We start from the raw sequence: 25,778 nt of genomic DNA, 5'->3' as shown, positions 1-25,778 counted from the left end.
TAGATATGGAAAATATTCTGATATGGACCAAGGTGACTCAGGTGAGCGATGTGGCCCATGGGCCTCTTGTTGTACTTTTCATCCATCCATCCGTCTGTCTGTCACAAAATCTTGTGAACGCTTCCCCTCCTATATAGCTTATCGGATAGACTCAACTGATTTGATATGCAAGAGCTTGTTCTGGGTATAGTCAGTTTTTAAATCGAGGTAAGCTACTGACAAACAAGTTGATGGTACAGGGATTTCAGCAGTCTCGATTGAAGTCAGCATTTCGCAAATTCTATGGTCGTTATAACGATCTAGTTCGTCAATACAACCTCACATTGGGTCAAATGCTGTCTGACGTGTTTCATACCGATTGTTAAGCCGTTCTTGGCACACTGATTTGACTGCGTATAACTCCGTTTACCTGATCAGGATATGGGGCTCACGACGGCTGTGACCGGTCAACAGGGGATGCTTACTCCTCCTAGGCACCTGATCCCACCTCTGGTGTGTCCAGGGGTCCGTGTTTGCCCAACTATCTATTTTGTATTGCTTGTAGGAGTTATGAGATTGATCACTGTTCGTTATCTTCACCTTGCACTTGAAACTTTGTACAATGCTTCATTGCCATTGGTAGATGTGCACATTGTCGGGACAGGATGTTCCAATTATTTTTCTAAAAGTTATAGCAGATCTAAGAGGGGTGGATAATGTTAAAATAGCTTGTGATCATTTCTTCTCCTATATTGCTCATCCGATTAACTTCAAATTTTGTACAATTATCGGAACAGGTGGGTCCATTTGTTATCCTTAAAGTTCTGGTGGATATGAGGGGTGGGTGGTAAAATAGTTGATGAACACTTTTCCTATGTGGCTTATTGCAGTTCATAGTGTATATTTTCCTGCTCATGCTTTCTCCTTCATACCAAGCAGTACATTAAAGGGAGGTTTTATTTGGAGCACTTCCAATTTAGGGAGCTGGCGAGACATTTGTTTTTCATAAAAACAATCTCTAGTTAAATATTACATTCGTAAGTCATGGTCGCAAAGTCAGTGATGAAAGCAACGGCTTCCTGGGTCAAGCCTCAAGATCTTTTGAGTTTGTAATCACACGCCCTACACTACATTTCAATTGTTTTCCTCAGGTACTAAGAATCACAATGTGTGTATCGATCGAAGTAGAATAGTTCTATTTACAATCATTTCGTCAAGTTACATGTACCACTTCAATTTGTAGACGTATGATGTTGTGTACAATTACTTCATGCAATCGGTTTTTACCAAATTATCATGATTGTATTCTTTAAAGTATATCAAAGTTGCATAAGGTAATTAAATCACTCCAAATTTTGTCAATCGAATTCAAAATTCTATCCTATAATGTACATTATTGAATGAATTATAGTAAATGTTGGCACTAACTTCATGATTGTTACATTTAATATGTCATTAAAAGTCAAAAACAAAAAAGATTCTATATCAGTACATCAGACGAAATATCCTCATTTTCGAGTCAAATTTTGTAATTGTCCCTTTGCAAAAGTTTATAGCTTTCCACGCTGAACATTTGAAAAGGGAAAGTAACTCCTCCTGGAGTGATCTTAATTGATGTTGAGACCCGTAACTGGTGTGCATGGTCAAAATTACCGATCTGCGCGAGCATTCACTTGCGTTTCTTTTTTATTGGATAATACTAAAACGTTTGTAACTATCTTATTTAAAAAGCGAATGAGTTGATATTTACAGTATTGGTAGATGATATGTATATTGTTATAACTGTGTAATGAAAAATGCAAAAGCACACGCGCATGCGCGTGCGTCGTTTTTCAAATGTTCATTTTTTAAAGGACGATACCGTTTTTGTTTTTGTTTTTCATCAAATTCTTTTGATGTTAAGGTTATAAATGTGTCTTGGTATTTCTTACAAATTGCTGTGGCTAAAATTACTGCTCATCACGTGCATGAACGTATGCTGAATTCTGATTGGACGTTTTAAAATCACTATAACTTCCTTATGATTGATGCAAACGTTATGAAATTCATACTGTGGGTATATGATACAAATGCCCTTTGAATGATATCAACAAAAGTGCGGAATCATACACGCGTGCCTTTGTATGCACGTGCATTGCTTTCTTTCATTTCTTGGAACGTACCACATGTAATCAAAGACTAAAATAAACTGATTATTGCTATAGGTTTACAATGACATCACTTTTTAATTGAGGAGGTTTGAGGAATATATGTAACGGTCCCCGTTACAATTAGAACTAGTTTATTTTGTTATCAACCTAGATATTTTCCCATTTAAAACTTATACGATTTAGAACCAACATTTTAACTGTTAAACCAACTCTCATATCTATTAGATGAAACACAGAGCAGAAATACGAAAAATGTAATTATTGATTATTAATTAGGACATTGGATGTGTTTTCTTTTAAACTACAAATGTAATAGATATGTTGATAAATGTACGCAATCATACTGTCTTGTTTGAAGTCAACAATCCATGCATGTGCATCTGGTGAAAACTACACGTAGAAAATAAAGGCGTATAACATAACAGTTATAGACTGTGTCTTCAGACAACGGCTATGTTGTTTAACCCTCGAACGATCTGTGGCCATCAGCTTAGGGTTTCAGGCAACAGATCCGTTCTCTGGTCAATCAGACAGCAGTTGTCACCGGACCCAGTCAATAACTGTATAATGTATATCATAATAGGATTAGGTAGCAGGTAGAGCCTATAGAAGCCTTCTCCTGAAGTACAGAGTCACTACATGACATACATGTACTTATCATAAGTACAAACTTAGTCGCAATAATCAAATTAAATAATATATATTATGAAAATACCTATTTTAAGTATGTATACATATTATAACATGTCAGTAGTAAATGACATAATCATCTTTGCAATAACAAGAAGATGAAATATACTGCGTATAATTTGTTTCTCCACTGGACTATTTCCTGCTATCCCATTATTTGTTAAGCATGTGGGAAGTACCCACTGTTATTCGCGAAATTATTGGTACAGTTACATTATTTAATATCATAACATTTGGTTTCATATTTGTGCTGTTTGATCATTCACATCATGTTTGTGTGTGTTCGGGGTTCTTTTCCCACCAGTCTTATAATTTTTGAATCTATCTTTGGCTTCCAGCACGTTCATCTGAAGAACTATGCATACATGATATATATCTAATATGGTTATCATTGAATGATTTTGGTACTTGAATCTGGCCATGTTTTGCTCAAGAACATTTTTGATATGATGAAATTATAAATTATCATATTTCACATTGATAGCATGTTCAGTTGGCTGGTATGGATTGAATTGTATGTTCAGTTGGCTGGTATGGATTGAATTGTTCAGAGAACTGCAGTCCCCATTGCCGATCTGAAAGTAATCATTGTAACCATAGAGACGGACATTGTGAACATGGATGTGACGATGGATTTCAAGGAAGTAAATGTGAAGAAAGTAGGTATTCAGTTCTTATTGAACAATGTAATATAATAGTCTAACGAACTTAGAATGGTACTTTTTTACTCAAAAGAGCATACATACACATCTACACCTGCCTGTCCTTTATCTTTAGACGTTTGTTGCCTTCATTATTCATTTAGGGAAGTTAATCAGTAAAAATGAAATACCTTACATGGATGAACATACCAGTGAAACACAATTCGTTATGGATAATGGAGTACTGTAATGTTCTTACTTCGTTTGATCTTTTTGATCTTTTTGTGTGACGTCAGTTACATCTACATGCAATGTTTGATATTTTCCGAAAGCCACCTTTCACGTTGGTAGTCGTGTTTTGTAGGCCTATATCTTCAGTCAATGGTTTATTCCCTGATCTCGGAGTAAAATAGTAGACAGGTTTTTAGTAACATCTGATGTAGTTTCTTGCATACTCTTGTTCATATTGTTAACTATCTCGCATGTGTTGATAAACACTTTTTGATAAACAGATTTTGTTCAAATTGTAATTGTAATTAAAAGATTTATATAGCGCCCTATCAACATTAGTTCTCTAAAGCGCTTTACAAATGTGAAAGAAAAGATAATATAAAATCGATTTGCACATACATGTGAATAAAATACTCATAGTTTCAGAATTAAAATGCATAAATATTATTATTAATATATAGCGATATGATATGATTACCCTTATAACACATGAAACAATTTAAAACAACCCTTAGGAATAATTAAATACATAAAAAGGACATAGGTATAATAACAAACAGCAGGGTTTTTTGTTTTTATTTTGTTTTTGTTTTTGTTAACAGCGCTAATCTAAAGAGATACGTTTTGAGGTCCACTTTAAAATTAGACAATGAAGTACATTGTATGAGTTTAAAAGGCAGATAATTCCAGAGACTCGATGCAGCCTTGTCCAAACGTCGATCCCCATATGTTTTTGTACGTGTCCGAGGTACTTGGAGAAGATGCAGAAATTCGGATCTTAGTGATCGTGTGGGATTGTAAACTGTAAGGATATCCTTTATGTAAACTGGAGATAGGTTGTTCAGAGATTTGAAAGTATGAAGAAGTATCTTATATTGAATTTTGTATTCAACTGGGAGCCAGTGAAGATCTATTAGAACAGGAGTAATATGGTCGGATTTTTTTGAGCGTGTTATTAATTTTGCAGCTAAGTTTTGTGCCCTCTGAAGTTTGCTGGTGTGTTTAGAAGGAACACCATAAAGCAATGCATTTCCGTAATCTAATCTGGATGTAACTAGCGAGTTTACTATAGTTTTACATGCTTCATCATTGATAAATGAACGGATACAGCCAATTCTGCGAATGTTCACCTATGCTGATCGGGAAATAGAGAGACAGTGTTTTTCCATAGTAAGGGATTTGTCAAAGAATACGCCTTAAGTTTTTACGAAAGATGAATCACTTGCAACACAATCACCAAATTCAAGATCAAAACTGCTCATATCTTTAAGTATGTGTTTTGGTGCGAAGACTACAAGTTCAGTTTTATCTTCATTGAGTTTGAGGAGGTTAATACTCATTCACATACGTATGTCCGTTAAACAACTTGAGAGTCTTTGAGACATATCAGTCCAATTGTCACTAGGTTCAAAGATGATATAGATCTGGGTTTCATCGGTGTATACATGATACGTCATATCATGACGTCTGCATACTTCCCCTAACGGTTTTGAAAAAAGACAGTAGAGTCTCGGACCCAGGACTGAGCCTTGCGGTACACCACATTCGAGGAGACAAGCATCAGACAAAGATGAACCGACGGCAACACATTGATATCTATCACTAAGATAGCATTTAATCCATTTCAATGTATATCCAGTGATACCAAACATGTTTTCCACACATTGCAATAGGATATTGTGGTCTACGACATCGAAAGCCACAGAGAGGTCGAGCAATACAAGGATAGCGCAACTGTTATTGTCAAGTGCACATACGATGTCATGATGTACCTTCATTAGTGCAGTTTCTGTAGAGTGTCCCGTTCTGTACGCGGACTGAAAATTGTCATGCAGTTGATGTATATCCAGGTGGGTTTCGATTCGTTTTACAATAACCTTTTCAAGAATCTTCGAAAGAAACGAGAGATTTGACACAGGGCGATAGTTTTTGAAAATTTCTTTGTCAAGCCCTGGCTTTTTCAGTAATGGTCGAACGATTGCCTGCTTAAAGTCATTAGGAACAATAGATTCCAACAGCGACTTGTTTATGATTAAAGTGATGGGTGGCAAGAAACTCTCAATGCATTGTTTCAATATATGCGCAGGAACTTGTGTTCAAATTGTGTTTTGTCACAACTAAGGCATAGCGGAAAACGAAATTCGGAGATAAATAGGAATGGTGTGGTTGATTGGTAAGTTATTTTAAGTCTCGTCGATAATTTTTCACTCTCGTCACCAGCTGTAAGTAAAGCACTGCAAATTTAAATCTATACTTAGAACGCAGGAACGTAGCAAGAGGCGGTTGAGTTAAGGCTTTCCCCATAAATTCAGTGCTGTACATAAATGTACTTTACCGCACTGGTACATTACATGACGTCACAATGAAAAATACGTCATGACGAAGGTCATGACGTATATATCTACAGTCCTGTTGCGGTTGGAAATGTCAAACATTTTTGTCGTTATTTACCACCGCTGTCAAACGATAAAACGTGTAAAAGTTTCTGTCAAATGGGTTATATTAATTCTCTTTGATATTGAAATAGTTTCAATATCTTCTTTATATAACATACATGCTAAGGTAATTTACGTATTATATTGTGATCTAGATATCGCCCCTGATCTGCACGTATAGTGACTTTCACAATGGACTCATTTGCATAAACAGGGTTTCCGTATATAAAAAAATTCAGCATCGGCACGACACCCCGAGGTTTTTGAATGAAAGATGTTTGATTTGTGTGACATGTGAGCTTCAGTGCAAAGGGAAAGTTAGGTGAGGAAGTTGTGGCGTCAACAAAAAACATGTTTTTCAGGCTAGATTCAACTTCGTATATGTAAAAATCGCTGCATCTTGCATATTCAATGCAAAAATTAGACATGTTACAAGTTACGATAAACTTGTTCCAAACACATTTCAAATTAAAAAAATAATATGCTTTGAAGTTATATTAACTTTAACTTGCATTGATATCTGGATACCGTGCCAATTGAACGATATATACATTCACGGTACGATTTTATCTTGATATTTGATCACGTGATACACAGCTGATGTAGAGAATGTCGGTCGGGTGAAAAATGTATGGGAGGTCTATGTGTACTTAATGACATATAAATATTGTTTTCGTATCAAAGAGTTGTGTTTACAGAATTTGTCAAAAATTGATCTGTTTATTAATGCTTTTTTCTTGACATATTTCGATGACCCTACTTAACACAACTGCGGAGTCTTTATTGTGCAAAAGCCTGTCGCGATATGGGATCTCCGTTTTTAAGGTCATATCCGGAAGATTATGATTCTAACTTCTAAATGTCGAGTGTCTAGTAAAAGAGCAACCACTACCTACATGTGTGGTTACATCGTAGGTTTGAGGTGATCATGGCATGAGAGGGAATCGAACTCATGACCTCCCGTGTACAAGGCGAATACTCCATCACTGAGCTACCGCAACCTCGGAAGTGGTGTGGAAACCATATCTAGAGTCATGTGTGCGACATAAATGACCACAGACAATGCATCTCCTTATGATTAGACAACTCATTCTCCAGAAATGTTGACGATTCACATACATATTACATCTGGCTCTCTGACCTTATCCTTCTGTCACATATAAAAAAGAATCCAAACAATGGCATTTTTGTGTACACTGTGCGATAATATCGCTCTTTAGAGCATACTTGATTGAACGGAAATGTAAACAGGGTGTTTTAATTAATTTCATATAGTTTTACGTTCCATTCGAGAATTTTTCACTCAAATAGATGCGCCACCATTGTTGGCGAAGGGGTGCAAAATATAGGCCTATGCTAAAGAGTTTATGTACGATAGCCGGTTAGGTTCACTTTCAAAAGGTGAAAAAAGCCCATCTAAATCGATTTAGTATCTCGTTATAACGAGTTAATTATCTCGTTATAAGGAGTTAGTATCTCGTTATAACGAGTTAGTATCTCGTTATAATGAATTAATTATTTCGTTATAATCAGTTAGTATCTCGTTATAATGAGTTAGTTATCTCGTTATAACAAATTCATTATCTCGTATATAACGAGTTAGTATATCGTTATAACGAGTTAGTTATCTCGTTATAACGAATTAGCTATTTCGTTATAACGAGATAATTGTCTCCTTATTCTGAATGGTATGGTGTTTTTGAATGAAGGGATTTGTCAAACCTCTCAATATTTTTTTCTTTAAAAATAGGTTTTATGAAAAGTATCGGCTTCATGGCAATATGAAATATGACATGCTATGTAACAGTTTATGAGCTGTGTTATGAAAGTTCATTTTGATTTTATTCAAAGTACATGTTATTCATCAAGTATTATCAAAGAAAACTAGATATGGTATCCATGGAAATATTTCCTTTGTGCTATTTTTGCCAGGATGCATTGAAAAACGATTTTGCTCCGGTTTTTATTTGCACAATACTGATTATTGGTAGTCTAAAGTAATACGTAAATTCACGTAACATTGGATTGACCCTTTTAGGGTATTAGCGAAAATAAATCAGTTGCGAAATATACCTACCTAACGTAGTCAATTTCAATGTTTTGAGATAAATTATCTTAGCGATCATCACCATAATGTTTAGGCTTTATTTTGTACCTATTTATCTTAAATTCAAAATCTTTTCTTAAGTTTATTTGCATTATTTTACTAATATCTGTCAGTATGTATGTTCTATGCTGGCCCATATTGAAAACTAGTGTTATCGCTAAATATATAATCCTGGATAAATAAAGGCCTTATTATTATTATTATTAATATTATCAGCATTGTCTATTTCTCTTCTTTTAGTTTGCAATGCTACGTTTTATGGAGAAAACTGTTCTGTGCGATGTAATGAGAACTGTGTCAACCAGTCATGTGACCATATCACAGGCAGCTGTACATACGGATGTAAACCGGGATGGAGGACTCACAACTGCACACAGAGTAATTCTTAATACTGTGTTTCTTGTTAATATTCTTTGCATCATATAGTTTTAAAAATATCCAAAAAAAATCCTTTTCAGCCTTGGTATTTCATATGATCGCCAATTAGTACAAAAAATGATCAATAAAGTGCAAACATATATTTCCAAAAACTTTTGTATGATACTGTCAACTTTTAGAATACAAATATATGTGCGCTTTAACTATAAATGACATACATGTATATTGAATGCTGTCTGACATATTTCATACCAACTGCTAGGCCGTTCTTTATATAATAACAATGTTAACGGATCCTGTGCGTGTTCCTCTGGGTGGTCAGGGTCCCCTAACTGTAGTGAAAGTAAGTGTCTAACTTATATTTTGCCAACAAATATTCTATTTTTGAAAATGCTCTATCTCTGAGCTTTTCTGATCCCTGTTGTCCGTCGTCTGTCCGTCCGTCTGTCTATCACAAAATCTTGTGAACGCTTCTCCTCCTATATCGCGCTTATCGGATAGACTTCAAACTTTGTACAATGCTTAATTACCATTTGTAGATGTGCACATTGGTTGGACAGGAGGATCCAATTATTTTCCTAAAAGTTATAGTGAATCTAAGAGGGGTGGAGGATGCATAATGGCTTGTGAACAATTCTCCTATATGGGTTATCTGATATATTTCAAAATTTGTACAAAGCTTCATTGCTATTTGTAGATATGCATATTGTCGGGACAGGAGGATCCAATTATTTTTCTAAAAGTTATAGCAGATCTAAGAGGGGTGGATAATGTTAAAATAGGTTGTGATCACTTCTCCTCCTATATTGCTTATCCGATTAACTTCAAATTTTGTACAATTATCGGAACAGGAGGATCCAATTGTTATCCTTGAAGGTATAGTGGATCTGAGGGGTGGAGGTGTAAACTAGTTTGTGAACACTTCTCCTATGTGGCTTATTGGAGTTCATAATGTTTATGTTCCTGCTCATGCTTACTCCTCCATACTATGCAGTACATTAAGGGGATGAGGTTTCGTTTGGAGCACTTCCAATTTAGGGAGCTGGGAAGACATTTGTTTTTCATAAAAACTATCTCTAGTTAAATATTATGTTTGTAAGTCATGGTCCCAAAGTAAGTCATTCCTTGGTTTCATGAGCTGCAACGCATGAGAGGTACGACTTCCTGGGTCAAGCCTCAAAATCTTTATCATCACACGTTCTACATTACATTTCAAATATGTCCCATGTCTTAGATTTTCTCCTCACGTACTAAGAATCACAATGTGGCTATCGATCGAAGTAGAATCGTCTTATATATTTACATAAGTTATATATTTACAATCACTTCGTCAAGTTACATGTACCACTTGAATTTGTAGACGTAAGATAGTGTGTACAATTACTTCATGCAATCGGTTTTTACCAAATTATCAAGATTGTATTCATTAAAGTATATCAAACTTGATAGTTCCATAAGGTAATTAAATCATTCCAAATTCTGTGAAAGGTGAAGATAACGAACAGTGATCAATCTCATAACTCCTATATGTAATACAAAATAGATAGTTGGGCAAACACGGACCCCTGGATATACCAGAGGTGGGATCTTGTGTCTAGGAGGAGTAAGCATCCCCTGTCGACCGACCATACCTGCCATAAGCCCTATATCTTGATCAAGTAAACTGAGTTATCTGTAGTCAAAATCAGTGAGCTAAGAACGGTTCTCAATCGAATTCAAAATTGTATCGTGTAATGTGCATTAATGAATAAATTATAATAAATGTTAGCATTAACTTTAAAATTGCTAGATTTGATTTGTCATGGAAAGTCCAAAAATATATAAGATTTGATATTAGTACATCAGACGAAATATCCTCATATTCGATTCAAATTCGTTTCTGTGTTATAGATTTTGTAGAACTTGGATTGTAAATCACTAGTTATGCTAAATATACCAGGTATATATATATAAAAAAAAAACGTACGATAATATTTTGTAATTGTCCATATGCAAAAATTTATATTTTTTCACCGCTGAACGTTTGAAAAGGGGAAGAAACTCCGTTTGGAGTTATCTTACATTATCCTGCTTTAATATACCTAATGTTAAGCCCGGGCTCCGTTCTCGGTCCCAGCGTGCCGTCAAACCATAGACATTTTCATAGATAGTGCCTGATCCTTCGCCAAGAGTCATAACACTACCTGCTGCGGCCGTGAGCACCATGCATAACTCAAAATGTTAACACTTCATCTAAAGTTGTATACGTCTCGACAGGAGTGAAAAATGAACGAATCGGACGAGTATTTGGACCCGTCCAGGTTAAGGAAGAAATTCAAATAAATCCACCATGCCAGATTATAGTAATGGGTCAATAGTTCAACACCTATCAAAGGAATGTATTCTATACCAAACAGTATATTTTTCGATGTGTTTTGTTTGTAAGGCCGTGAACGCCGAAAATACGTCTAAGTTTGAAGCCCTTCATCGGTATTGGTGACGACTCCATATGAGTGAAAATTCTCGAAAGGGACGTTAAAACAAGATACAATCAATCTATAGTCAAAGTCAGAGTCTGAATAACGGCCTAAGAATTGATACGAAACACGTTAGACAGGATTAAACCTCATGACAGACTGTATTCGGAAACTAGATTGTTATAACTACCATAACATTTGCGAAATGCTGACTTTAAACAAGACTGTTGAAACACCTAGAACATAAACTTGTTTGTCATTAGCCTACCTCGTGTTAAAACTGTCCATAAGCAGAACAAGCTCACGTGTACCAAATCAGTTGAAAGACATAAACAACATACGCAGGTGATAATGAAGTATTGCTACATAGATATTGGAAGATAACGATAGAAAAGATGAAATCATCCCGTTTGTCATTAAGATGAGTTGTTGGTTTGCCGTTTACATCTATATTCAATGAAGTATTCAAGTACGAAGCAAATATGGAAGATTCTCTGTGATATCTTTTATTTCGAGTTAACTGGATATCGAATCGACATAGGTTGAAAGAAAATGGTGCTTTTTCAAAGTTTTCTCTTGTCTTAAACAGATAGGCAATCAAACAAAAACGTTCTATGTTAATTCTTCTCCGTTATCATACGTTTGAGAGAATATTTTCATTATCAGAATATTTGGGGTCCGGAGTTTCTGCAGCACAGTCCGATACGACAGATTCTGACACATTAACAAAAGTCGTGGGAGGGACGGTGGGAGCCGTGGGTCTTATTGGTATACTCATCACAGGGATACTGTATATACGGTATTTGTACTTCATCTATACGGTACATTTTATTGTTAATCTATTGACAAATGAATCACATAATGTATTTTTAACCATTTTCCTTCGTGAAATTTATACAGAAGACTGAATCAATTTTAAGGGATATGTTAAAATAAAATCGTTAAGACATTAACAATGAAATATAGACAAACCTTCCTCTCAAAACTAAAACTTCTTTCTGTAGATGGAGAAGAAAGAACACATGAAGACACGGAGACGGTAGCGTTTTCTTCTGTCCCAGAAACGTTAACAATAGGTAATTCTGCTGCTGTAAAGGATACCTTATTGTTAATAATATCAAGTATGGCATATCATATCAGCAATATTCATTATTAAGGTAACTATGTTAGAAATCTATATGTTTTAATCACTGATTTAGTTGGGGGGGGGGGGGGAGGGGGGGGGGGGAGTTGAGCACAGGCAAAAGTAATTATTGTCGTGTTGTTTATTTTTCCTGTTGGCTTACATTAGCATTACATGTCGTAATTCAATTTCATACAACATGTATAATATTTTACAGGTGCTAAAAGACATGAAGATATGGAAATGAGTGGAATCGGAAATCCTGGCTTATAATTAAAAACTAACGGGGAAATGCTAATGACGAATACTATAATAGACATATCTGTCTCAGATTTTGATACAGCAATATTCGTCTTGTCTGAAAATCAGAATGCCAAGTTCAAAGAAGAATACATGATGTGCAACTTTTGATTAATAAAATTATGTAACAGATGACTCGTACATATGAATAGTTCAATTGAAATTAAGTGGATATTGTGCATGATTGTCTGTAATTTCTTGATATATGAAAATGATTTAGCAAAACGTTTTAGTATTATTTCTTTGGAGGCTTTAAACTGGTGGGGGTTTTGTTTGTTTGTTTTGAAAATATAACTTATATCTTAGTTTGTTCATTGTACAGGTAAGTGTGGAATCAAGTCATCCAAGATACTGTAAACGTATTATATTTGGCGTGTACGATATTTGGCGGAAATCGTTTTTTCAACAAGTTAGCGTAGATTTGATTTAGCGCATTCCTGAATTACTTTAAAAATCTAGATTTACGGATGGCATTTAGCGATGTACTTGATTTAGCGGAAGCTGCGTTCCACCAAAGGCGCTGAATAGAATACACAGCCAAATGTAATATATTTACAGTATCTGACGAAGACTTGTAATAAAGATTAAGAATCAGTCCTCACTATTCTGTACAGAAATAAGATATTAAATGTATTCTGTTAATGTTGCATATAGACTTTTATTGTATTAACATTATTTCTCTACATACACAATTTTATCGTTTCATTCACTGGTGTGTGTAGACAATTCCTAGAGGAGAACTACACCCATGTAATGAAGGAAAGAAACAGGAAAATGTTGCCAAAAATCGGTACACCACGATTTTCCCGTGTAAGTGTCTCAATGTGACGTTCTTTGAACTAGTAATAAGTATTGTGATAAATATCAACAGTGTACATTTTGTTTTGAGTAGATGACCATTCACGTGTTGTTCTGGAAACATCCCCAAAAGAGTCAGACTACATTAACGCGAATTATATTGAGGTCAGTGATTTGAATCGATTTTTTTAGCGGTTAATGTTAATTAAGTACACAAATAAAACTCTGTATCGCCAAAGAAACAAAATCTACATATATAATGCAAATGAGTAGCCATCATTTAGTTTTTATACAAGAAATGCAGATTGAAATTGTTGAAAAATCAATGAGTAATTTTATTCATAATATTAATCTTCAAATTCGTCATGGACACAGGATGTGCAAGGAAAGAAATCGTATATTGCAGCGCAAGGTAAATATACAATGTATATCTTCATATATCGATTTTCAAGTGTGCGTTATTATTCCAACATATTTTGTGAATTTGTAACATTAAAATAGACGACTGGACATGTCATTTTCTTTTGGTGATTTGTTTACTCTGAATCCTGGGTATGTTCCAATATGCCTGTTTATATTTATCAGGACCAAAATCAAAGACAATTGTTGTTTTCTGGAAAATGGTCTGGGAAGAAGACATTAGTGTAATTGTTTGTCTGACGAATCTCAAAGACGGAAAGAAGGTTAGAAAGAGACTTGATATTATGATTCAAAATCAATGATTAATAGCATCCCATCTCTGATGTGTCCAGGGGTCCGTGTTTGCCCAACTATCTATTTTGTATTGCTTGTGGGAGTTATGAGATTGATCGCTGTTCGTTATCTTCACCTTGCATGCATACAAGGGATACATTTTGTACATGTGCAATAAGGTGATAATAAACTGATCACATGGCTCTACATGTACGTAACGTGATCTTACTCGCAGTAAAGTTGTATTATGATAACAACCTTACTTGGACCCTATCTTTATCAGAACAAATGTGTCGAATACTGGCCAAATTCCAGTGACAAGATCAAGAAAGGCAACATCAGCATACGAAACCAGAAAGAAAACGTATACGCGGACTATGTCATCAGACACTTCCGCTTGCAAAACAGCGCCGTGAGTATTGAATGTTTACGTCATTAAATTTTCTACGTCAGTTGAGAAAATGGGTCATGCTATGGCCAAAATTATATTAAAGTATGTGAAGCAGAATTATCTGTAATATAAGATTAAAATTGTCAAGCAGAAAATGTGCACCTATATCATTGACGAAAAGTGGATTATGAAGACAAATAGATAAAAGGTTATGTGCTTATAATAAAATGATAAACCATACTTTAATTTACACTATCTATCTATGTATATTGAGTCTGAACATGACATGAATCAAATTGAGGATATCCTGATATCTAGTGAATTGCACCGCATACCGCAATGAACATAGTATGCTTTATATGTAATGTATAATTCACAGTTTGTTGCCTAATTTTGTGTCTGGATAGTTCAAGATTTTGGATTGTATAGCATACGATGAAGATGAATTGCACTACATTGCTAAAGTTAAATTGGTAAAGCTTAGATTGTTCCCATTTCCACCTTTCCTACTCTAACTGTAACATTAAAAAGTAACAATTAACAATTTCTACCTTGATCGCAAATACATATATAAAAACGTTACTAACTTCCAAACAAAAATGTTTTATGTAGAACGTTTTGTATTTACGTGCTTCAGTTGTAATGTTGGAAATTTAGAAGATGCATGGAATATAACTTTCATTTCATGTAATAACTAAAGACAAATCCTTGAAAACATATTAACATCATGTCTACCCGTCATAATTGTAGTGCAATATAATGAGATTAACTCATGATAAAATATGCAGGCCATTATGTAATGAATTAACATTCGAAGAATATGATGCAGGTGCCAGAATCCAGAATTTTAAATGTCGTATTCTGATTATTAAACATCAGTATACAATTTGTTCAATTTATACGAATTATAATATTTTGGTACGCATTTTTTCGTCACGTTTCTCTGCAACAGATATATCCAATATTTCCAACTCTTCATTATAGGTGATCATTAACTGTTTAATTTCAGGATAAAGTTGAGCGTGACGTGTGTATGTTCCACTACACGCAGCGGCCACATCACGGTGTCCCAGAATCGCTGGCTCTCGTGGTATTCCATCAACACGTTCTGAAAACTTCTGTCGAAGATCCAGGGAAGTACACTCTTCTCCACTGCAGGCGCGTATTACTATTTATTCTTTCATATTTTTCAATAGCAACATAGTATAATTCATCCACTTAATATTTTCACACTGTCGAAGTCATAACAGTGATATTTTCAGTGTCAAAATAACATTTATGTTTATCAGCTTATATTACTCAAACTCTGCTCACCGTAGCTCGTTTTTGCTGTCATAAAAAATCTGAACAAAGAATGATTGAGATTGAAAATTTGTCATTTATTACAATACCAAATGACGAAAGAAATCTTCAACATAAGATTTTGGGGGAAATCAGATAATACATTCTACATGAAAGTACCTGCAAAGCTAAATTACTCAAAGTCTGATTTCCCCCAAAGAAGACAAAATAATTTAAATAATGCTACGCTATAAGATGACAAATAAAAATTCATCAAAACAAACCCAGAGCAAAAAGATGGCGAACAAATAAGGCCAACCCAAATGATTAAAAGCCTATATAAAAAGATTGCATAGCACCGGAGTAACCCTCCATATTGAGGACGGAAAGTTGGGGTGGTGGAGGGTTGAACAAAATGAAAAAACTTTGATCCGCTTTACAATTTGTATTCACTGAATCCCATGTATATGAAAAGGCTAACGTGTGCAAAACACAAGCTATCGCGTGCCTATCCAAGCCATTGATTGGCTAACAAACTTGAGGCCCCCAACGGGGTAAAGTTATACGAGGTCCCCAATAGGGCAAATGACACATATATACGCTTTAAACATAAATGCTATTATGTTCCATAATATTGATTTTATGTTTATCAGCTTCTATTACCCAAACTCTGCTCACCGTAGCTCGTTTTTGCTGTCATAAAAAATCTGAACAAAGAATGATTGAGATTGAAAATTTGTCATTTATTACAATACCAAATGACGAAAGAAATCTTCAACATAAGATTTTGGGGGAAATCAGATAATACATTCTACATGAAAGTACCTGCAAAGCTAAATTACTCAAAGTCTGATTTCCCCCAAAGAAGACAAAATAACTTAAATAATGCTACGCTATAAGATGACAAATAAAAATTCATCAAATCAAACCCAGAGCAAAAAGATGGCGAACAAATAAGGCCACAAGATATGAAACACAGTATCATATCGGCACCATCCAAGGTGAGCAGAGAGAAATAACTAGTTTGACTGTGGAGAGTTAATAAACATTTATCACACATGAACAGTTAACTACTGACCCGATTGCAATTAACAGTGTATATGGTTACCAAAGTTGACACATTCCTGTGCTATAACATAAAGGATATTGTATATAACAAGACATACTTTGGACATATTTGTGTATAAAAGGATAGCGTAACTAAGTGAGTCAGTAAGGTATATTGCACCAACCACATATAGCAATGTATACCGTACCAATGTGTAGCATATAAAACAGAAAACATTTTCTCTACAACTTGCAAAAAAGAATTACTACAAAGAAAATATAACAGATACCAACTTGCAAAAAACCTATTTTGTTTAAATATTTACATAGTACCAAACTTTTTGCAGCAGTTACACACTGACCTGCTCGAAGTCTTAAAATTGATATAACAGTCAATTGATACAGTCCTTAGCAGCAGTTAGACACTGACCTGCCCAAATTTTCAATTGATATATGCACGCAAGTGATGCAGTCTTTAGCAGCAGTGAGACACTGACCTGCCAAAGGTTGTTGCTGAACCTGAAAGCACCCTGACTACCAAGTAAAAAAAAAATATATCAGAGGATGGGGTAAAAAATAAGTTAAAGGTTGAAAGCAGGTATTCTTATGTAGCGACGAAAGGCATTAGAGTTCCATCTGCCTAATTGTTTGATCAGATTCTCAGAATAACCCAGACTTGTGGCATATGTAGCAGCACCTATTCTAAAACTATGACCTTTGTACAACTTTGGGTTCAGACCAGCAAAGGTTGCAGCGGCATAGAGTTGAGTGGAGACATAAGAATATGTAACAGGGTTTCCCCCTATGAACTGGAATAAGGGTCCCGAAGAATGCTTGAAATGTGATAAATAGCGATGCAAAGCTGCAACAGGGCACATTGTTGGATCTATGCTGCTCTCAAGTGTAATGACAAAAGGATTGTTATGTTTCTGATTTTTGAAATGATGTAGAACTATCTACACTGATTTCAGTAAAGAACCCTCAAATTGAAAGGCGACATTTGACCGCTGCACCACCAAACTGCTACTTCCTGCAGATTTTGAAACAACTTCCCCAAGGCGAAGGAATGCATGAAAGCATAATTTAAACAGAGCATCTAATAATATGCAGTTGGCTTTTGCTGCAACCGTATGAGACAAAGCCGCAATAAGTTTTGCTAAAATATCTTTCGTTATCGGTAGCCTTGAGTCTACAGTCCCTGCCAATTTGTGACAACCACGCAGAAGTTTCTTTACTACAAAGGCTTGAGAAGGATCTGGCAAATTGAACAATTTGTGGACATAGCCCAGAGCAGATATGTGTGATGATATAGTGCTTGCACTCAGATTGGATTGAAATAAATGTCCAATGAAGTTGCATACATCAGAGACTTGCAAAGGTAAGTTAGTAACTGGTTTGTAATTCAGGAATAGGTCCCAAGACCGCCTATATGCAGCTCGAGATGCCTGTGTTAAGGAAGCTGTCAGAATATGAGCTGTTGCTGAAGTTAAATCTGCAATAAATGTTCCGGAACCGGGGTGGGATACTGCTCCAAATATGGAGCTTGGAACCGGGCTGTCTGAAATTGAAAACGAGAGAGACTGTCTGCAATTATGTTGCATTTCCCGGGAATATGTTTTGCTTTGAACAAGATATTCTTACATAGACACACTAACACTAGTATGCGGACCAAGGCCATTAACGTTTTATCTTTGCTTGACTGCTTATTGATAATGTATACAACAGAAATGTTATCAGAAAAGAAAAGAATTCTCCTATTTTGTAAACATGAGCCCCAGATTTCCAGAGCAAGAAATATGGGATAAAGCTCTTTGACTGCAATCTGACAATGTTGCATGTGTTCTAGCCAAGGCTGAGCAAACCAGTAGGCGCCTAATATAGCAGCATATCCCTTAGTTCCCGATGCATCAGTGTATAACTGTAAACAGTCAGACGAATCCCAATCCAATGGCAGGAAAACAGATTTGCCATTAAAATGGGAAAGAAAAAGTAACCATGTAGCCATACCTGCCCTTGCTTCCTTAGTAAGGCGGATCCAATGAAAGGGTTTTTTAACACCCACCACCAGATCAATCACCAGGGTCCGACTTAGGGACCACCCCCAAGGGAGAGGTTTTAAAATTAGTAACAGGAGGAGAGGGAAATGGACCATGTATTCTCTGAGTGTCTAAACCTTTTTTAATATATTCCTCTATCACTTTCGGGTGTTGTAATGCAGATTTATGATTATGAGGTTCATGCGTGTCTGGCGAGCCAATGCAACCTAAACGAAAACCATGGGTAACCCCATGTATCAAAAATTCTACTTTATCAATGGGGTATCCTTGGAGCTCACTTTGCAGGTTTGTTGGGTGTATAGGCGTTGGCAGATTGTTTTTGCCTGTTGCCTCCTTTGAAATGTTGCTTTTCCCTTTGAAAACATTTAGATTTTGGGTGTTTGCCGGTACACTCTTGACAAAGGTGAGCGTATTTACAGGGGTTTGATGCGCATTGCTGACCTCTGTTAAATGCGAAGCAGACTTTACCCGAGAAGGGACGAAAAGGATTCTGTTTCCCATAAGTCTGGTTTGCTGGTTTTCCAGAAACCTTAAACCCCATAGAGGCTGCCTTGAGTCTTAATTCTGGGACAGAAGTTTCCCAAGGCAGTGTGTGAGATTCTCTGAGCCGCCTAAAACTCTCATCATAGCCCCTCCAGGCTGAATCAATGTATATGCGGCTCATCTCCCTCACTGAAAAACAGTACTTGAGCAGATTCTCAGCCTCCTGGGGATTTTTCTGTATGTGATTAGTGGAGAAAATCAAAAAAGCATCAGTCCACTGACTAATGCTGAGGGGTGATTTGTTTTTAGATGTGTGCTCCACATCAATTTTACCAGCTTTGATGGTGATAGAGAGTGGTTCTTCAGATTGATCAGGAAGAAGTGAGCGCAAATCAACAAACTCATTTGCCCAAATCTTATTTTTCAATTTAACCGAAATCGTAGCACCTAAAGGTACCGCATCTAACATCTTGATTGGTGGAGACCTTACTGACTCACCTGAGAAAACTACATCTAAAATCGAACCCACATTAGAAATGTTGGGGGTGTCCATGGGAGAGACAGACTGTGGTCCAGGTAGGACATTGGTAGCCCCCACACTATGGGTTCCACCTGACACTGTTGCTGAGGTCATTGTGGGTGTTGCAGCTTCTGGCTGGCTCCCCTGTACATTGTTTTCGGTAACCAACTGTTGTTCCGCCTGTCCTTGGATTGCTTGTTGTTGCACAATGTGTCTTGCCAGCTCCGCATAGTCAATCATTGGCACCACACTGGACAGCGGATGATGGTCTGGTTCTGTAGAAGGTCCAGGAACATCATTGTTTTCCCTTGCTCTCAGACGTTTACGTTTTGCAGGGGTCTTTGACATTTTCCCTACAATACATATGCATGAAGTATTTGCTCTCAACATATTCAATTATGACATCCATATTAGCATTATCATCAACTGATGTTGAAAATACTATTTCAATAAATATCAGAATGAGATGATTGATCTTAGCAAAATTGTAAGCTGCACCGAATATAATTAGATGTGCTGTAGAAGAGGAATAGGTGTTATCACCCATCATACAGTTTGTAGTATTATATAATGTAAAACGGAACTAACATCATCCATAGATGAGAATCAGCTGCTGTGCTTACAAATATGTACACCTTTTTAGACATATGCACTAGCCTCATCCGCAATGAACACCGAGACTTGCGTCCAAGGTAGAAAATGAAGGGACATAAATAAACAGCAGTATCACACAAATGTTGCATGGTATCCATGGAAATATTTGCCTTGTGCTATTTTTGTCAGGATGAATTGAAAAACGATTTTGCTCCGTTTTTTATTTGTACAATAATGATTATTGGTAGTCTAATGTAATACATAAATTCACGTAACATTGGATTGACCCTTTTAGGCTATTAGCAAACACAAATCAGTGGAAAAATACCCCTAGCTGCCGTAGTAAATTTCGATATTTCGAGATAATTATCATTGTCAATTTCTCTTCTTTTAGTTTGCATTGCTGGCTGGTATGGAGAAAACTGCTCTGTAAGATGTAACGAGAACTGTATCAATCAGTCATGTGACCATATCACAGGCAGCTGTACATACGGATGTAAACCGGGATGGAGGACTCCCGATTGCGAAAAGAGTAATTCTTGATATGACGTTTCTTACTAATATTTTTTGCATCATATATCTTTTACATACTAGTATCAAAAAATTCTTTTCCAGCTTCGGTATTTCAAATGATCAACAAATTAGTACAAAAATGATCAATAAAGTGTAAACCTATTTTTCCAAAAAGCTTTTCTATAATACTGTCAATTTTCAGAATATATGTGCGCTTTATCTACGTTTGACATACATCATCATACATGTATATTGAATGCAGTCTGACGTGTTTCATGCCGATTTTTAGACCGTTCATTTTATACTAATTTTGACTACGGATTACTCCGTTTACTTGAATAACATTTAGGGTCCACGAAGGGTGTGATCGGTCAACAGGGTATGCGTACTCCTCCCTGGCATCGGATCTCACCTCTGGTCTTTCCAGGGGTTTGTGTGTGCCCTGTTCTCAATGTTGTACTCTTTATAAAATTTATGGGATTGATTGCTGTTCGATATCCAAAGTTCACTTTTTCATCTTGCAGGAAAAGCTCGAATGATAAATAAATAATCTTATATTGCTTCTCTCAAATATTCTTGTAGAATGCTCAGTAAAAACGTACGGCAAAGGTTGTGGATATCACTGCAGCAGTCATTGCAGATATATGACATGTAATCCAATTAATGGATCTTGTTTGGAGGGCTGTATTCCCGGTTATTTGGGAAGTTTCTGCAACAAACGTATGTAGTTTATAAAGGATAGTAACACTTTTTGTTCATTTCTCATTAATTGCGATTAGTATCATTGTGTATGTATTTAAGCATGTGACAATTGAACATATGGACTCAACTGCTCCCAGAATTGTTCTCAGAACTGCCTCGACATTTGTGATTCTGTTGACGGATCCTGCACGTGTTTCTCTGGGTGGACGGGGTCCCCTAACTGTAGGGAAAGTAAGTGTCTAACTTATATTTTACTAACGAATATTCTATTTTTGAAAATGCTTTATCTCTGAAGAATTATACCTCCCTTCATATAGCATATTGTTATGTCTCCCATCTTTCAGGGGGAAATATATTGTTTTTCTACTTTCCATCCATCCGTCCGTCTGTCTGTCACAAAATCTTGTGAACGCTTCTCCTCCTATATAGCTTATCGGATAGACTTGAAAGTTTGTACAATGCTTCATTGCCATTTGTAGATGTGCATATTGTCGGGACAGGAGGATCCAATTATTTTTCTAAAAGTTATAGTAGATCTAAGAGGGGTGGATAATGTTAAAATAGCTTGTGATCACTTCTCCTCCTATATTGCTTATCCGATTAACTTCAAATGTTGTACAATTATCGGAACAGGGGATCCATTTGTTATCCTGAAAGGTATGGTGGATATAAGGGGTGGGTGGTAAAATAGTTTATGAACACTTTTCCTATGTGGCTTATTGAAGTTCATAGTGTATATTTCCCTGCTCATGCTTTCTCCTTCATACAAAGCAGTACATTAAAGGAAGGTTTTATTTGGAGCACTTCCAATTTAGGGAGCTGGTGAGACATTTGTTTTTCATAAAAAAAAACATTTTCTAACTAAATATTACATTCGTAAGTCATGGTTTCAAAGTCAGTGATGAGAGCAACGACTTCCTGGGTCAAGCCTCAATATCTTTGGAGTTTTATAATCACACGTCCCACACTACATTTCAATTGTTTCCTCGGGTACTAAGAATCACAATGTGTGTATCGATCGAAGTAGAATAGTTCTATTTACAATGATTTCGTCAACTTACATGTACCACTTGAATTTGTTGACGTAAGATAGTGTGTACAATTACTTCATGTAATCGGTTTTTACCAAATTATCAAGATTATATTCATTAAAGTATATCAAAGTTCCATAATGTAATTAAATCATTCCAAATTCTGTCAATCAAATTCAAAATTCTATCCTATAATGTACATTATTGAATGAATTATAGTAAATGTTGGCACTAACTTCATGATTGTTACATTTAATATGTCATTGAAAGTAAAAAAAAAAAAAGATGCTATATCAGTACATCAGACGAAATATCCTCATTTTCAATAACATTAAAACCAATGACTTTTCAACACTATACACGACCATTCCTCACGATAAATTAAAGACTAGACTTTTTGAAGTTATATTAATTACGTTATCCTACGTTAAAATACCTAATGTTAAGCCCGGGTTCCGTTCTCGGTCCCGACGTCCCGTCAAACCATAGATTGATTGATTGATTGAATATTGTTTGACGTCCCTCTCGAGAATATTTCACTCATATAGAGACGTCACCAATGCCGGTGAATGGCTGCAAATGTTCCAATAAAATTGTACTGTACCAGAGTGTCTTGCAGAATCATACGGCATTGATTGTGTGTATAACTGTAGTGGACAGTGTCTGAGTTACCGCCCCTGTAACAGGACAACAGGAATATGTGACGATGGCTGTAATCCAGGATATACCGGCAAACTACGTTTGACATAAATATTTATTGTTATGTAGGAAAAGCTCGAGGGGCAAATTTTTAATTTAATACTGTTTCCCCTTAATGTTATTCTAGAATGCTCCATGGGAACCTACGGCAAAGATTGTGGAAATCACTGCAGCAGTCATTGCAGAAACATGACATGTAATCCAATCACTGGGTCTTGTCTGGAGGGCTGTACACCCGGATACTTAGGGAGTTTCTGCAACAAGGGTATGTAGTCGTTTAAGAATAGTAATTTTACACTTATTATGGGCGTACAGCTATATACAACTTTTGTAATGTAGTTTCACACATATATAGAGTTTAAATTCTATTTAATCCTGATCACAAGCACCAAGGACCTTCCATCCATAATCGACTGGCTAAATACAAAACAATGCATCTTAAAATAAGTCAAAGTGAACGTAATTGGCCCCTACCTGAATAATTTTAATTCAATTTATTGATTCACGAAACATGTTCTCATACAATCAATGCTACACAATGAAAGGTGAAGATAACGAACAGTGATCAATCTCATAACTCCTATAAGCAATACAAAATAGATAGTTGGACAAACACGGACCCCTGGACACACCAGAGGTCACTTTTCGTTATCTTCGCCTTTCATTAGTATAATCATAGCACTTTACGTTTGTTGCATAAGTCAACATTTTCCTATAAAAATTCACATAACCTTCTAGCATGAACTGCATTGACAAGGTACATAGTAATTTACAATGGTTTCCCTTTGATATATCATCATTTGAATTGTAGATGTAATAAAGGGTAATTTTACTTTCTTATTTCTTTATACATAAAGCAGTCATATAAAGAATGTAACTCATCTTCAACAGAAGTTTTACAAAACTGAGAGAAACGGTTTGGAATACATGGTTTTGAATATATGCCAGTTTGAATTTCTAAATGGTGGGCAGATATTCTTAACTTTTTAAAAGCATAATACTTTCACAATTGGAAATTTCAAATAGTCTTGTAATTCATAGTTCTTTCTAATTCTACTATAGAATAGTAATTTTGCACATTTAAAGAATTCGATGTTATGTAGTTGCATGTTAATATTATCAATATAGTAATTCTTCAAGTATTTGTAAAATATGCTTTCATTAAAAAATAAATAAATAATACCATATTTACATAGCACCATTTTCATACACTATGTGCGCTCAAAGGTGCTTTACAATGCATATATACCTTACAACACAATGTTTTACACATAATACATAGAAAATAAATAAAAGATTAAAAAGCAATGATATAAAAGGCGTTATCACATGTAAACAGTCCGCAGCTGTACCTATCCTGATTGTACATATAAAACATGAAAACACAAGATACCATAAATATGCTAGATAAGAATAAACATCAGTTTCAGGGCGTATTAAAATAATGATAATAATGAAATACATACAGTGTATTCAAAAACTTCTACGTGAGAAGAAAAAATCTCTCGCTGTGACTTCAATTCGACTTTTAGATATATCGATGACGTTTCGTCTATTAACAATGATAGCTTTCATTCATATGTTGATTTGATATATCCCTGTGAGCTCGGAATAAAGGACACCACAGAGTCGTCCACTTCTGCTTCATACTTGGATATTTTATTGAAAGTAGACATTAACGGTAAACTAACAACTCAACTGTATGACAAACGGGATGATTTCAGCTTCTCCATCGTCAACTTCCCACATTTATGTAGCAATATTCCATTATCACCTGCATATGGTGTTTATATATCTCAACTGATTCGATATGCAAGAGCTTGTTCTGGGTATAGTCAGTTTTTAAATCGAGGTAAGCTACTGACAAACAAGTTGATGGTACAGGGATTTCAACAGTCTCGATTGAAGTCAGCATTTCGCAAATTCTATGTTCGTTATAACGATCTAATTCGTCAATACAACCTCGCATTGGGTCAAATGCTGTCTGACGTGTTTCATATCGATTGTTAAGCCGTTCTTGGCACACTGATTTTGACTGCGGATAACTCCGTTTACCTGATCAGGATATGGGGCTCACAGCGGGTGTGACCGGTCAACAGGGGATGCTTACTCCTCCTAGGCACCTGATCCCACCTCTGGTGTGTCCAGGGGTCCGTGTTTGCCCAACTATCTAATTTGTATTGCTTGTAGGAGTTATGAGATTGATCACTGTTCGTTATCTTCACCTTGCATTAAAACATAGAATTCTTTTTTTTTTCTTTTTTTCTTTTTTAATGATGAAAGATTTAGTATTAAGAAACTTTTTATTTGTCCCAACCAATTTTCCTGTGTACCAGTATCATAAAGGCTATCAATGTCCAATTTTGCAGCCATAAGCGTTGGATTTCTACTGCTAATTTTCATCATCATAGATTTTAGTACCACTTCATACAGTACACGACACGAGTTTTATGCGTGTTCCACGCAACGCGGTGGAACA

At 35.8% G+C, this 25,778-nt stretch overlaps 3 protein-coding genes across 3 annotated transcripts in view; 2 read left to right on the top strand and 1 right to left on the bottom strand.

Annotated features, from left to right (window-relative positions):
• The window catches only part of LOC130053860 (multiple epidermal growth factor-like domains protein 11), a 21,230-nt gene extending 12,608 nt beyond the window's left edge, over positions 1-8,622 (top strand). Inside the window, exon 8 of the mRNA XM_056161488.1 lies at positions 8,474-8,622. Coding sequence (XP_056017463.1) covers positions 8,474-8,622 — 149 coding nt within the window. The remainder of the gene's footprint in view (positions 1-8,473) is intronic.
• A 286-nt stretch (positions 8,623-8,908) lies between these two features.
• Positions 8,909-25,778, top strand: part of LOC125682902 (multiple epidermal growth factor-like domains protein 10) — an 85,121-nt gene continuing 68,251 nt past the window's right edge. The window contains exons 1-2 of the mRNA XM_056161487.1: positions 8,909-8,954; positions 23,427-23,564. Of these exons, the coding sequence (XP_056017462.1) occupies positions 23,435-23,564 (130 nt within the window). The 5' untranslated portion in view covers positions 8,909-8,954; positions 23,427-23,434. The remainder of the gene's footprint in view (positions 8,955-23,426; positions 23,565-25,778) is intronic.
• On the bottom strand, positions 16,382-20,471 carry LOC130054333 (uncharacterized). The gene is made up of 2 exons (XM_056163866.1): positions 19,739-20,471; positions 16,382-18,258 (listed from the first exon to the last, which is right to left on the bottom strand). The coding sequence occupies exons 1-2, from the start codon at positions 20,148-20,150 to the stop codon at positions 17,657-17,659; spliced, it is 1,014 nt and encodes a 337-aa protein (XP_056019841.1). The 5' UTR covers positions 20,151-20,471; the 3' UTR covers positions 16,382-17,656.

The sequence above is a fragment of the Ostrea edulis genome, chromosome 4, assembly GCF_947568905.1.
Source record: "Ostrea edulis chromosome 4, xbOstEdul1.1, whole genome shotgun sequence".
In the NCBI taxonomy this organism is placed as follows: Eukaryota; Metazoa; Mollusca; class Bivalvia; order Ostreida; family Ostreidae; genus Ostrea; species Ostrea edulis.
Note: the sequence above shows the minus strand (reverse complement) of the source record. Positions and strands in the feature narration are given on the sequence as shown.